Below are 15,839 nucleotides of genomic sequence, written 5' to 3' on the forward strand. Positions count from 1 at the left end.
CTGATAGCAAAACTCGGTGACCTCCCCTCTCCTCAACTCCGTCCGATCTTCCCTTGAGTTTTTAATTAACCTTTCCTGTCATCTGCAACGACGGCGATAGATTTGTTCTAATCTCTTCTCTCTATTTTTGCTCAGGAAGTCACCTCGGCTCCTTGAATCAATGTTTCTTCTGCTTTCCAGCCGTGTAGGCAGTCAGGCAGGCAGGTGTCTGAGATTTGATGTGGGGATCAGAGAACTCTATTTCTTTGTGCACACACGCACGCACACACTGTGCATCAGCGGTAGACGAGCGTGAAGAGCATCTGAGCGACAGCATCCGGAAGCGCGGAGATAAGCTGTAATCTGCTTGCAATTATTTCTGCTTGACAGGCGCAGGTAAGCGGCAATCAGCTCCCGTGAGGCGTGTTCTGAGTCAATAGACCCGACCTCCAGCAGGGAGGCCAGCGAGTGATTACGAGTCCGACACAAAGCACAGGCAGGACTGTCTGATAGCCAAAGTCAACTCTAAAAAAAACGATACATGAACCTCAGGCCTTGAATGCACAAAGTGCACACCCATCTCAGTCAATAATAATTATGATTAATGAACCTGTAATAAAACATTTTAGAAATATATATGTATGTACAAGTGGTTAGCAAAGTTACCTCACATTTTCCATCTGAAAAACGACACATGGTTCACTCGTCGCGGCCTTCCTTCATTTGTGCACGCACGGCTGCAGACAAGCCGTAGCACGGAGGAACCACGCCTTGACATCAAGCGAAGGAGAATTCAAGCAACATGCCACAGATGCCTGGACAAGTGTGTCGGATTTTTCTCCCTCCCCCCCAAAGCCCCTTTCATCTTTCAGCAGAGACTCGATTTGGGAGGCTATTAGCGGCTTGACGAGAAGTACTCAGAATGTGGGGAAGCTGCAAGTTTTTCTCAGCCACTAATATCTCTGAAAAACATGATTTTAACTAGCAAGGAGAGTGAGCACATCCAGCAGGTGAACACAAAAGGCATGAAATAGAAGACAAACATCAGAGGGGAAAAAAATGCATTTGGCTTCAATTTGTCTGGTAATAATTTTCAAGTCCTCGCTCACCGCTTTGGAAAAACTAATATGCAACAGATTCTGTGGTTTGCATAGACACACACTGTCATTGTTGAATTTACCGGTGGCTTTTGAATTGAGCTTTCTAACGCTATATCAAAGCCTCATTGTTTCCCAGGCGTTTTGTATACAAGCACTGATAGACATTTTTTTGTGTTCCAACACGTCTCCACGACATGCAAAAGCATTACGTGTCTCTCGGATGCCACTGATGCAGTTTTACCCATTCATATCTTTTTATAGCATTATTGTATTCCACCTAAATGCGCAATAAATCTTTCTGCAGGCTTTGTTATTGAGGCGAGATTTCACCTAAGTGGTATTATTAAGTGTCCTGCATGGCATTTTATGCTTCATTTGCTTCCCATAGACATTATTAGCATCTACACTACTGTATATTGCGTTTTTATGGAGTCCGTGATTGCAAATGAAGACGGGTGGTAAAAGGAACATGTGCAAACACGCAGGACGTGTTGAGTCTTTTTTTTTTTTTTCCTTCACACCCCAGGCAGTCTTGCTTCTTTACTAAGCATTAAGCTATCAGAAATATGCAGACCTCCTTGTCCTTTATTGCTTTTGGTATGATTTAATATCATACACGCACGGCATAACATCATTAACACAATTCGCCGGAGGGGCTTTGGGTCAGGAAAACCTGGAAAGAATGGATATAAATTAAATGCAGTCCAAACAGCAATTATACTGTTTATATGTTGTAGATTGCATTTGATGCTGAAACCCGGAGCGACTTATTCGGAAAAGTATGTCATTGTTTAAATGAAGATCATTTAGAAATACGCGTGTGTTTGTAATGCTTTCACCTTTTGGTCATCCGGTCAGGTATTAACACAGGTAATTTAACTTGGACGCAGACCAAAACTAACCCATTCAAGACCACCTTGAAGAAAATTGTGAGAAAACCACCCGACCAGAACATCAGTTACTAAACAGATGTTGGTAAAGCACCCACACGTTCAACGTCAGCTGAGCTAGTTACCCGTAAACCTCTTGAGACAGGATCGTATTTAGTAGTGGTCCGTTCCCATTCGCACCCCTGCTGCGTGCAGATGTGATCGGTGTGAGGTGTCATGGCAAGTGACAGATTGATTCTCTTTTAGTCAGCATCCAGTCACATATATCGTTTTACCTCCTGCAAGAACTCCCACCAGCAGTTGAGAAGCCTGCAGGCCTTCTGGCACTCAACTTACCATTTGAACATGTCCTTTAGCAAGGGGAAACAACCAGTCCCAAGTAAAGCAAGCAGATGTTCTGGCATCTCACGGTCAAGGAAAGTGGATTTTTATCTTGTGTATCCTATTCCTCGTGAGCGAGCCAGGGAACAGCAGGGGTGTTTGTGTGCTCCTACTGAAGAGCAGGTCCTCTGGTTTTCTCTGGAAAATCAATTTAATGAATGAATGAATGAATGGGAGCGAGAGATTGGGAGGCACTGGACGGACACCGGGTTATCTTCTTTCCGCCACGTAATTATTCCCGGCAAGTCTCCCACCTGCCGAGGGGGTCCGGATGTTGCAACGTTCCACGTGATATGATTAGAGACGTTAGGGAGTGAGCAGATCTGGAGAACTTTCTTACGACCGGTCATTCTGTGACGGAGCTGAAACGAGGCGGAGGAAAGCCAGGATCTTGAGTACTATCTGGATTTTATAATGTTAACTCTTCCTGTCACTGTTCACCAAGGGCAGATCGAATTACGGGTGTGATTGATGACTTGTGTGAGAGGCAGGGTAGTGACTACACCCTGGAATGGTCACCTGTCATTATACACAACCAACCATTCCAATTTACACCTATGGACAATCTGGAGTCTTCAACAAACCTTACAATATATTCTTAGAATGTGGGACGAACATCCACACCAGCTTGAGAGGAAAATTCTAACACAAAAATCCTTTGCCCAAAGTCAGCTGGGATAAGGGCCAGCTCCATGTGACGGATAGATGGGTCAATGTCCGACTCCTTCAACTGCACTGAGCATGAATAGGCAGTTATTTATATTTACCCAAAAAGACATCGTCGCTTAGCTGTTTTAAAATAAGAACCGTATTGTGTAAAATAACTTTAGGGCGTCTGAGGGTTCTGTGCCTCATTACTACTGCGTATGCCCATGTGGCAACATTTTATGTCTTGTGCACGCGGGTGGTTCCGAATGGTAAAGATAACCTTACGGCCCATCCAAATGAGAGGATAAATCCAGGATTTGGCGCCACAACGGAGCAGCCTGCACAGCATCCCATATGACCGCGACTGTGATTTGTGTTTCCCAATTTTACGCTATGTTTTTCCACCACCACAGTCTCCAACAAAAGCATTTCTTTTCCCTCTCGTTCTCTCTCTGACAGAGTTAAAGTCGACCGGCACTGCTCACCACTTCTCCTTCTTGCTCAACTCCAGCGACTATCGAATTCTTCGCATGGACGAGGACCACGACCGCATGTATGTGGGCAGCAAAGATTACATCCTGTCTCTGGATCTGCACGACATAAACAAGGAACCACTCATTGTAAGGATTCGTGGATTGAAAGAACTCCGGAGACGGTTTGGCTAAAGTTCTGTGTTTGAATCTGTTGATCTTTTTTTGTTTTTTTAAAGATCCACTGGCCCGTCGCCCCTCAGAGGAAGTCTGAATGTGTCTCGTCTGGAAAAGACACCAATGTGAGTGTTACAAATGCACAACAGAAAAAAATCATGTTCTACTGCTGGCCTAAATCCCGCTTAAAATACTGCACACCAAAAGTTAATCATTCAGAATAATTTTTTAGAGACATCTGATAATCCGACCTTTCAACATTGTCAAATTTGGTGCAAATGCAAACGATTGAGATCTCCAATGTTGAATCGTGACTCGGCAGGGCTTCGCTGGGTCACCGATTGGTGACTGCTACTACGCTGAGGTCATCGGTAATGTGAGGGTAGGGGGTCTTCTTCCAAAATTCCACTTGGCTGTCACACTCTCATCCAGGATAGCGACAGCGTTGATTGCTGATTGTGAACAGCTGCTCTCAATGACGCTCGAGGGAGCAGTTCCTGGTCTCCACATATCACATATGTATGTATCTTGAGGGCTCAAGGCCCGGGCGGGGTGAAGACCCTCTTGGAATCTCGGTTTATTATTCTTCCAATGAATGAATAGTCTTTTTGGGGTTGGCTCAACATGTCAAGACCGCCTGTATCCGGCCAAAAAGTATATGTATACTTTTGGGGTCCCGAATCCAAAGTCACTCAATAATGCCAATTTTAAAAGGAGTCATTTTGGTGTATAGGGAATTCAACTAAACCAGAATTTAAAATGTGGCAATTCGACCCACAAGGGTTTTCTTTTCGTAAACATATTTTCCCATGGAGGTTTGTTATTGCTTTGTTTGCTGCGCACATGCTGGACGTGTAGCCGTGATTCAAATCAGTTCAGTTCCTTCCAATTTTCACTTTAAAACATGGAAACTCCCCATTGTTATATGATAGCTTTTTCTCTGTCAAATCTTATCCGATCGGGGTAGAATTTGCTGGCTTTTGTGTATTTTTGCTTCCTCAGTTACGGAATGTTTTCTGGATGAAATCTAGCTAGAAGGCACCTCAGTACTGCACAGGAAGTCAATTTATTATCTTGTAATCATTTCACTTTTCACGCTCCAACCAACAGGCAAACAGAAAACAAAAACAGTGTTAGCCTTTTGAAGCTTCCAGTCTTCTCTGAAGTGTTAATATGATCCACACATGCATTCATCTCCGGTATAGGGTGGAAGCTAATCATTGAAATACATACGAAAAGCAGATCCCTTTGCTTTTGAGGTACACCCACACATTTCATCGGAAGGAGCAAAGTGGAGGGGAGTGATGAGGTAGAGAGAGCAGCCTGCTGTTTATCCAACTGGAATGTTCATTTGTGCATGTTCGCTGACCCGTTGCCTCTCTCTCTCTCTCTCTCTCTCTCTCTCCGTGTGCCTCCGGCCACTTGGTATCGGCCTCCCATCGCTTCTTGTATGTGTGAGCAGGTTTGAAATTTCATCAGGAAAAAAAAAAGAAAGAAATAACGTCGGCTGGCGGGAGATGAGTCTTAACTGCAATCTTCACCTGCTCTTTAGAGGCCAGACAGAGGATGACAATTCAGAAGCAATTGACAGTGGATTTCAGTGCAGGCGGGGGGTCAAAGGCAATCAATCCCGTTGTGTTCTCGTGGGGGGGGGGCACAACTAGACACACACGTTACCACACACTAGCACACACTCCCCAGGAAATCGCACGCATCTGTTGTGTTGCAAAGAGCTGCCAAAAATGCTCATCCAACGTCCAGCATATTAGTGGTAAGCTATTAATATATGCAATTGAAAACATAAAAGAGGGGGCATCAATTATTTTAATTTATTGCTATTCAAGACCACTTAACATTGGGACTTTAATCAGGAAATTTTAAATTGCAAATATTCCAATGGCCGAGTGCATAGGGAAACAGCTGGCTTAGCAAACTGAGAGAAGAACCTGCCAGCAGCACCTCTTTATTTGCTTGTGGAAGTGTTGTGGTGGCCATCGTTACCATTGAGGTCATCCGTATACGGAACAAGCCACATTACTCATGTTTTCGAGTGCCAGTACTCAAATATTTGGTGCCAAAGAAATTTTCAGGACAATAAAATTGGGTTTCCCCACACTGACACTCCTTGCACGCTGCGCAGTTCTGCTCTTTAGATTTTCTCTGACAGCGTTGAGTGATCTAGGCTCCGGCCCGGGGCCGAGCATGGAACAGAGCTGCCAAACAAGCCAGCAACGGAAATGATGGATGGCTTACTAGGTTGGCAGAGAGCTTATTAACCACCAGTGGGGCATTGCGTATTATGCAGATATTTCCTTTTTCTTTCTGCTTTTTTTTTTTTCAAATTGCAATTTTTTTTCATTCTCAGAAATACATAGTTAAATAAATAAACAAGATGGAATAAATAAATAAATAAATAAATAAATAAATAAAATTAAATATATAGATAAATAAATAAATAAATAAATAAATAAATAAATAAATAAATAAATAACAGAAGAGTAAGTAAGTGGGTGTGATGGGATGTCCCTAAAATGAGGTTCTGGTTAGACCTTGGTTTTAAGGTGACGATACTATTCACGCAGGATTTAATAACAATCAAAGAAGCAATTTCAAACTGGTATTTAATAATCGAATTTTTTTCAGATGAACTCAATAATGTCGACAATTAATTCAGTTGTATTTGTTTCATCTGAAGAGATCCTAACAAAAGTGCTCACAATTGTGTTCTCCTAAAGGGCGAATGCGGCAACTTCATCCGTCTGATCGAACCGTGGAACCGCACTCACCTGTACGTGTGCGGAACGGGAGCGTACAACCCCATCTGCACATACGTGGACCGTGGACGCAAGTCGCAGGTAACCGCAAACTCCTTGTGCCACTCCACCTTAAGCTTTCTCCTTTTAACAGTCTTGTCTGTCAATGGAGCTCAGGTTCTACTGTGCTTTTGTTCCATCATTTTCTGCATGGCTGGGCTTCCATCATAGACACCAAACAACACAGTTGTTGGCATTGTGAAAAGTGCTATCATATTAGTTTATTGGTTGACAGCAAGTCAAAGTCAAAGTCTGCTTTATTGTCAATTTCTTCACATGCCAAGACACACAAAGAAATCGAAATTACGTTCCCACTATCCCACGGTGACAAGACATAGTACACAATATACATACAAGTAAACACCACAAAAAAGATTAAAACAAGAAGGCACAAACAATGAATAAATAAGAGTGATGAATAAATAATAAATAAACAAATAACATAATAAATAAGAGGAGCAAAAATGGAGCAAGTGTGCATACAGCAGACAGTCAGAACATAGCGCAAAAGTACAGGACGCTACGCAGAAGGGGGGAGAGAGTTCAGGATCCTAACAGCCTGGAGTATGAAGCTGTTGGTGAGTCTGGAGGTGCGGGAGCGCAGGCTCCTGTACCTCTTCCCAGAGGGCAGAAGATCAAACAAAGAGTGAGCGGGGTGACTCACATCACTCATAATCGTGGTCGCCTTGCGGGTGAGATGGGAGGTGTAAATGTCCTTCAGGGAGGGGAGTGAAGCACCAATAATCTTACCAGCCGTGTTCACTATGCGCTGCAGGGCCTTCATGTTGTATTCAGTGCAGCTACCACCCCAAACAGCGATACAACTGGAGAGGACGCTCTCAATGGTGCCACAGTAGAATGTAGTCATGACGGCCGGAGGAGCACTTGCTCGCCTGAGTTTCCGCAGGAAGTAAAGGCGGCGCTGAGCTTTCTTCGCCAGTGATGCGGTGTTGGTGGAAGTTGGTGGTGATATTAAGAAGGAATTTTAAGGGGGACACATTATGGAATATTGATCGCTGTGACGAGACAGCTCAGTGGCCTAGTGTCCGCCCTGAGACTGGAAGGTTGTGGGTTCAAACCCCGGCCGGGTCATACCAAAGACTATAAAAATGGGACCCATTGCCTCCCTGCTTGGCACTCAGCATTAAGGGTTGGAATTGGGGGGTTAGATCACCAACTGATTCCCGAGCGCGGCACCGCTGCTGCTCACTGCTCCCCTCTCCCCCAGGGGATGGATTAAAATCACACGGGGATGGGTTAAATGCAGAGGACAAATTTCACCACACCCAGATGTGTGTGTGACGATCATTGGGACTTTAACTTTTAACATGCAGCGAATTCCTTGCCCGTAATCTCCCCATCCACCTGTTTATACAGAACAGACTCTGTAGGTCTGTCTTTCTATCTGGCTAAAAGCCTCTGAAAAGCCATCACTACCGACGGAGCCTCTCATCCATCATCGCCCTCTTAACTCCGCCCACTTCGCGGCCACGATGACCGACGGCGAGCGGGACGCAGCTGCCGGCCTTGCGCTTGCCTGTTTAGGCTCACCCTTCAAACGGGGCGGGGGTCACGTTTCATTCTAAAGATCAGTTGGCCTGCTTTCATTCAGGTTTTTAAGTAAGCCCTTACCGGAGACAGATTATGCTTTTATCACAATATAAAACAGTTCCCCTGTGTCTTAATAAACAGTCTGGCCAATTTTGGTTGAAATACGCTAAGAGTGAAGAATTACAATATGCTTAAGATCCACTTGCTGTTACAACGGCTCTGCTCTGTCTTCTGCATGAAGTTTGCATGACATGCACTTTTACATTTCAATACTTTTTTTTTCATTAAATCCTTCCTCGTTCCTAATTTTTGTTCGTCTATTCGCCGCTCTTCTGTTTGTGTCATTATCGTCCAGCGGACAAATCCGTCTTTGTTCACGCGTCAGTAACGAGACGGCCAAATGTGCCATGTCTGTCTTTTAGGGCTCCCACTACCTCCAGGCCCCCAAATCTGGAGGGAGAACCAATCGGGCAGCAGACCAGAGTGCCACGTCAGAGCTTTTGGAGGCCAAGGTGGGCTTTGAGAAGGGGGCTCTGTAAAGAAACCAAATTAAAAGTCTGGTGCCCACCTGGAGAGCTCACTTTCGGAGTAGCGATGACATGGCTTCAAGTCAAATAAACAGCCTCCTCCATGACATACCGTAGTTACCTCAGGGGTGAAAATGAGAAAATCAAATGACAGAGGTTACAGGAGGTGGACCAAAAAGGTGCAGGAAAACTGTTGTTCCGTAACCAGTCTTCATTTTAAAAAAGAACAAATCAAGATCTAATATTAATGTCATTATTTTATAGTATTACAGGCATACTTTTCCTCAGAGTCCAGAAAGAAAATACAAAAAATACTAAACAAAGTTTTTATTTTATTTAGATAATTAATTAATTGCAATCAATATTAACAAGTCGAAGATAAAATTTCCACACAACATTCACTATCGTAATAAAATGAATGTCAAAATTCACTTTCCTAATACATATTAATTGTGGGTGCCACATGGCTGGTGGCGTGGCCAACTGGCTTTGAAGACTCGACCGAGGTGCCGGTTCACCCGGATCCGGTGTTGACACAGATGTTAAACATGTCCTCTTTTCACTGTAGGGATAACGAGTTCTCTTTTTTTTTAGCCACTAACATCACAGCCGTTTTTTTGAAAGGCTCTCAGCATTTTTCCCCTCAGCCGCCTTCATCTCACCGATAAAACCGCCTTTGTGTGCTTTTGGTTGCCCTCAGCAGATCCAGTGGTGCCTGCAGGGCCGCAGCCAAGCATTCTTAACTCCACATTGTTTAGTTAGATACTCATGTTGTTTCCAAAACCCGCCGCCTTTAACAGCAGCTTCAAGGAGGAACTTTTTTTGCCCCTGTCCAAAATCTATTCTCCAAACACAATAAATCTATTAGCAAGTCACAAGGGAAGTGAGAAAATAACGAATTACTTTTTCTTATTCCCCCGACAGGAATATATTTTCCGCCTTGAGCCGGGCAAAGTGGATTCAGGGAAGGGAAAATGTCCTTTTGACCCCAAATTGAACAGCGTCTCCGCTTTGATCAGTAAGTAAATGTTGATTTTTGCTTCACTTAAGCCTGCCGCACACATTTTTAACAACTTTCAGAATGTGCAGGATTCCCAAATAATGAAAGAAAAGAAATCTTTTGTGCTTACTGTTCGTACCGAGCGTGGCGTACTCGAGATGACCACACCCCTATCACCACTGACAATCTTGTGCTCTCCTTATGCCGCAGTACGGCGTGGAAATCCAAATAACAGAGCGGGAATGGCGCAAATTTGATTTGACCTGACTTTAAAGCCTCAGATTAGGATAGAGGATGGAAGGTCCTACTTATCAATTTGCGGGTGGTCTGGTCATCGGTGTACACTGTGCAGGTGGTCGGACATAACCTCTGGTGACCTTTGTGTGTGACTGCGCGTGTGTGCAAGTTCTAAGTTACCACTTACGCAGGCTAAACTGTTGAGCATTGAAGAAAATGATATTTTATCCGTTGATACTTTTATAAAACACACAAGAGACTCTGCAATCACTTTACATGAGGAATTTACTCGTATGGTGTCAGAATTTGTAAATATTCGAACGGCAACTTTGGCAATGATCAGCTCGTGGTTGAACGCACAGATTTAATCTGCCTCATTTTTAAAGGGACCACTGTATTTTAAAACGGGTCAATTTGACAGGATAGTTACAGCTGCCATTCAAACTTTTAACATCTTCCCCCCCGTTAATCTCACTGATTGCAATTGATTCTACATATCCTGTTGCTCTTCCAAATGTCGCTGATTACCCTCATGGGGGTGATAGGCGTGTTTTTGGCGGAGGTATCGCCAGGTCAACAGGTTTGACCCAAACGCGGCACTACAGGCAGATCATAATCTAGTTTGGCTTAGTGCTGATCTTTTTGAAGGGAAATCACCACCATCATGCACCAGGGACATTTTGGAACGTTGTTGTGAGATGATTTAAATGAAATGTGGCGGGTGTGACACCACTTTTGAGTGATTAGCCTTTCTGCAGCGTGCGGATCACATGATGAGTTATTTTGCTTTTGTGTCCGTTATGACTTCACCTTGGCAACAACGCCCTCAGTTCTCTATGTGTGTGTATGCCTTGACAGATGGAGAGCTGTATGCGGGAGTCTACATTGATTTCATGGGAACCGACTCGGCTATCTTCCGTACGCTGGGGAAGCAGACAGCCATGAGGACCGATCAGTACAACTCCAGATGGTTGAACGGTAATGTCCCGACGAGACGTTTGTTCCACAGCCAGCAATAATTCAACAAATTGGTTCCCTGCAGTGTTTAGCATGTCTGCCTCGCAGGTGAATCGTCCTGGGTTTGAATCTTGGCCTCGGAACAAATGAACAAATGGGTACACACAATCACATCTGTGGACAATTTTCATCGATGGGCTAATAGCTGGTAGTTGAAAATCACTTCATAACAAGCAACCATTTGGTAGATAACATTTGTAAATATTCTTGAAAAAAGAAGCTTTTGTCTGTTTATTATCACTCTCACCTGAAGGATACTGTCAAAGAAAAAAAGAAAAAACATGACAACGCAGCCTCTGACATGCTAATGGTTACATACAATGGGAAGCATCATAGGTTAACAATTAGCATCTATGGAGTAGTGATGTTATCCTTTAAGCAACAGATATCTGAACACAAATGATGCTGCTGAAAGACCATATAAGAATACTCAGGCGAATAGTTTTTATATTTTTATATTATCCTCTGCAAAGAACAACAAATACTATTGCCGCACTGATAAGCCAAGAGAAAGTTTCAATGCCAAGTTTCACGCACCAACAAAAATGAAGAGTGTGACAAAAAAGGTTTAATTCTAATTGTCTTTATCGTATGTAAGTGTACGTAGGTACCTAAATGTTCTTTGCTAATTGCTGAGCGCACGTCTGCAGAAGCCCACAGCGAGGTCGGCATCGATGGGAACTTGACAGCGCATCAATAGTGACTCATAGAGCTGATGAGCCACAATTGGGAAAGCATCATCAGATGATGTTGCCAAATCAATTTCAGCCTCGCCCCTTGACGTCGCACTTCTCGCAAATGTTCCCCTAACCCCGTTACCCCCGACAGCATTCCCTTGAGCCTAGTCCATGGAATCGCTACACCTGAGTCCCACTCATGAGTCATATGATGCTCGCTGTTCACAGTTGGGAGCATTTGAAAGAACTCGGGAAAATTTGTCAAAACTTCCTCTTAGTGGTTAAATGTGCATATTGTCCCATGTTGTTAACTAAATCGACAAAGTATTTATTCTAAAAAAAATAATACATTCAAAACACAACTCTCACATTCAATACACGACATGTATTAATACAATGCATTCAAAAGCAAATCCCCTTAAAGACAGTAAAAGCATCAGTTGTATTTTCACTCACGGAGGCACCACTTCATCTCCAAATAGACTAAAAACTAAACTAAAAAAACAATAAAAAATTAAAAACAACATCAGCTTACCACTAGAGCTAAACTAAATACTAATTACCGGTCACGTTACTGTCCAGTGTAAACCATCTATTGTCCAATGCTGTGTCCAAAAATATTTTTTTTTGTTTTTAGGATTGGGGGCGCAATTCCACAATATTTAAACGTCCTTCTCAGACTGCAATGATATGTCATTTACTATAGTTGTGCAAGGTGTTGGTAAGCGCTTGGAAATAGATCTCAAAAGTGCTTGGAAAATATGTGTGTGTGTTTTTTTTGTCCTATAACATTGCTGTTTTGCTGTATTGGCATAGGTGGGTGGATGGGTGGGGCACCTTCTCCTGGGTGTCCGTCCCATTAAGTGGCTGTGTGTAAGTGCACACCAGGAAGCCATTTTGACCACTGCTGGGTGGGACAAATTGAATTGGTGTCATAGGGTGCAGTACAAAGCAAAAACACGGATGATTCCACAGCACTCCGTAATCATACAAATGGTTATGGGGGCCAAATGGCGTGTTTGAACAGCGACCCAAACCTCAACCCTCCCTCCTTTGGACCAGTAAATTGTTATTCTGGGCTCGGCTCTTGGGTTTGGTCAGTTTCTTGTCAGTTGTCTCCTGGTTACAATCATCTTTGTATTATTCTTTGTCAAAGCAAGCCTACCGATTCTGTTTGACGTCCAATCCAAGATGCTTGTAGTATCCGGTGTTGTAGAAAATTGAGCCATTTTCCTAAACATGTTTTGGTCAGAAACTTTCTTTTACTTGGATTATAGCTAGATACTTTATCCTAGAAGAATTATGAAGCATCACATTTATTGATATCTTGGTCTTGGTTGTCTGCCACCTGTTCAAGGATAATCAAGGATAATAATAATGTCCGTGTTGTGTTTTTTTTTTCTAGACCCCACATTCATCCATGCACACCTCATCCCTGACAGCGCCGAAAAGAATGACGACAAGCTGTATTTCTTCTTCCGTGAGAAGGCCATCGAGATGGGTCAGAGTCCCATGAGCCAGTCCAGAATTGGGCGGATCTGCTTGGTGAGTAAGAAACCTTATTTTGCCGATGATTGCTTAAACAAGTAAACTAACCCAGTGTATTCATACACTTGCAGCTTGGTAATAAGCAAGCAACGTTATGATTGTATTTGTCCAACAAATGGTTTATTAGGGATGTTTTTGGCCGCGTGTTCTAAAGGCTCTTTGTGTTATACGATGCAATGAAATACAGCTTTGACTAAACACTTGTGTCAGTGTGAGGATCCTTTAATTTCCCTTTTAAGGCATAGCGATGATAAAATTTTGTATCCCAGTGACACCGAGACACAGCAAGTACATCGTGCAAATCATTTGGATGGGGCGAAAGGCGTGAACAAAGTTCATCATTTCCAGCCCGTGAATCATTTTGATTCCCTTCCTCAGTAGTAAAAGTTGGCCGACCTCCCTTGCGCGCATGGGCCCTTTTGAAGCACGGTGCTGTTTTTGTTCTACTGGGCCAACAGCAACAGCGGCGCCAACGCGGTTAGCTCAAACGGCGTTGACTCGCACAGCTGCGAGTCCGATGTAGATATGTGTTAGATTTGTCGGGATGGATCACCCAATGCGCCCTTGTGTCCCCGCAGAATGACGACGGAGGCCATTGCTGTCTGGTGAACAAATGGAGCACGTTTCTCAAGGCCCGTCTCATCTGCTCGGTGGCCGGACCCGACGGTGTCGAGACGCACTTTGACGAGCTCAGTGAGTCTATACACAAACACGCGCACACAAAACTTCAGTGTCATTTTCTTCACAAAATCTTTTAGCGGCATGAATTTTGTCCGTTAACATTTCTAAATAAACTGCATCACATTTAAAGTCGCAGGGTTCAAAATGGAAGTGTCAAATTAACTGATTAATCGACAACAAATCAATCATCAAATTAATCATCTCCTATTTTAATAATCGAATAATTGTCTAGAGCATTTTTTTAAGCTAAAGGAACCCGTTGACTGAATGCCAGCAATAAAATGACCTGCAACAGAATGATCAGCCTGCTGCAAATAAAAAAATGTGCATCTGTTAAGAGTTAAGCCTTTGGCGCATATTGCACCTACCCGTACCCTGATAGGAAAGCGACGACTGTAACCACAACAGTAAGAAAACAAAGCCCAAATGTCCCAACAGGTCTTGACGGATTCACTATCTTGCCCTTCACAGATTGAGCCATTATCTTTCTCCTGTGAACAAGAGAATGCTAAACTGTAAAAGAAAAACAAGTGGGGAAATTGAATACAAGTACTTCTGCACTCATCAAAATAATAAGAAGCTAGGATGGATCATCGCGGCCTGTCCGTTATTCACAAAATACCACAAAATAAGTCATGCGTCATACAGTGTATTGTATTTCCACTATGGGTATAAATTTTTTTCTGCTATTCCGTCGAATGCGACGCCGCCATCTTATCTGGCACGTGACAAACAATAAAGTTACACTGACGCACCTTGTTCCAATTTATTTCTCCTGCGCTCCTCCTGCCTGTCAAACAGATGACTCACAAATTTCTCCCTTGCAACGAAGGCAGTCATTTTCATACCTCGGCGGCGTGTGAGGATTTGTCCTCCTTCCGGTCAAAGCGAGGGAGTAGAATGAGAAATGAGGGCTGAGTTGTATTTATTATTTATCTTCAGTTCAATATGTCCAATTCAACTCTCCAGTTTGTGTTATTGGACAAATAAATCTGTGCAAAGATCAAAAAAGCGCTAACTGATATCTGACTTGTTGATAAAGATCACAAGTTAGAGAGGAGAGGACAGCGTGTCATGTTTATTTTTCTTTGTGTTTAGCTTAGGGCAATTACTGTCCTTCACTGTTCAAGGCCAGTTAAAACAAGTGAACAAATGATTGTTGTGCAATATTAACAAGACCAGCAGAATATGTTCACCTATCATTCCTCGCCACATGTCAAACTTCATGTATTTAATTTTTTTTGCTCCTTTTTGGGTTTTGGCTCGCATTTTTCTCTCATTAAATCCATCAGTGGAGATGTAGAGCTCGCAAGTGCCTGGAGCCTCCAGTCTGCATATGGCTCCTATTAGAGGCATGTTTCACCACAACATCCATGTTTTACTTTTATTCCCCGACGACACGTAGGAACTCTCGTTTTAGTGTCCGATGAGTTTAGATTCAGGACCTCCTGAACCTGAGAACAAAAAAGGCCACATCATGTTGGGATCCATTTTAGGGGTACAAATGCCACTTGTCAATAGTCTCAGAACACAACGGCCGGGTCATACCAAAGACTATAAAAATGGGACCCATTACCTCCCTGCTTGGCACTCAGCATTAAGGGTTGGATTTGGGGGGTTAGATCACCAACTGATTCCCGAGCGCGGCACCGCTGCTGCTCACTGCTCCCCTCTCCCCCAGGGGATGGATTAAAATCACACGGGGATGGGTTAAATGCAGAGGACAAATTTCACCACACCCAGGTGTGTGTGTGACGATCATTGGGACTTTAATTTAATCTTAAAATGTTTTTTGTGTGGGTGTATTTATGCTTGGCAGTAACCATTGATAAATCAATCAATTAATTGATAAAGATATGAGACAATACTATAAATATAAATAAAAAAGTGTAAAGACTATTTTGTGCCAGTAAATACAATTTTGTTTTATTTTTACTTTTTTTTCCACGTCAAAGAAAATTACTCATAGTCAAATTCGAAGTTGAAGTTTCCTTTATTTTCCTTTCCAGGGGATGTTTACATCCAGCCGACACAAGACACCAAGAATCCTGTCATCTATGGAGTCTTCTCAGTTTCGGGGTGGGTGTCTTGATTGCATTTGCAGAAAGACCAGACAGACAAGTGGCTGTCTGGGCCTGATAGC

The 15,839-nt window shown here is 43.2% G+C and overlaps 1 protein-coding gene across 2 annotated transcripts in view; it reads left to right on the forward strand.

The window, feature by feature from the left end:
- sema3fa (sema domain, immunoglobulin domain (Ig), short basic domain, secreted, (semaphorin) 3Fa) overlaps window positions 1–15,839 on the forward strand; it is a 38,512-nt gene that overhangs the window by 17,352 nt on the left and 5,321 nt on the right. The window contains exons 3-11 of one of the 2 annotated variants that reach the window (XM_037251380.1): window positions 3,458–3,618; window positions 3,708–3,770; window positions 6,381–6,500; window positions 8,432–8,521; window positions 9,461–9,554; window positions 10,632–10,751; window positions 12,873–13,012; window positions 13,594–13,708; window positions 15,706–15,775. In XM_037251380.1, the coding sequence (XP_037107275.1) occupies window positions 3,458–3,618; window positions 3,708–3,770; window positions 6,381–6,500; window positions 8,432–8,521; window positions 9,461–9,554; window positions 10,632–10,751; window positions 12,873–13,012; window positions 13,594–13,708; window positions 15,706–15,775 (973 nt within the window). The remainder of the gene's footprint in view (window positions 1–3,457; window positions 3,619–3,707; window positions 3,771–6,380; window positions 6,501–8,431; window positions 8,522–9,460; window positions 9,555–10,631; window positions 10,752–12,872; window positions 13,013–13,593; window positions 13,709–15,705; window positions 15,776–15,839) is intronic. The other variant, XM_037251381.1, reaches the window with a different exon arrangement.

Source organism: Syngnathus acus, chromosome 5 (genome assembly GCF_901709675.1).
Source record: "Syngnathus acus chromosome 5, fSynAcu1.2, whole genome shotgun sequence".
NCBI lineage: Eukaryota > Metazoa > Chordata > Actinopteri > Syngnathiformes > Syngnathidae > Syngnathus > Syngnathus acus.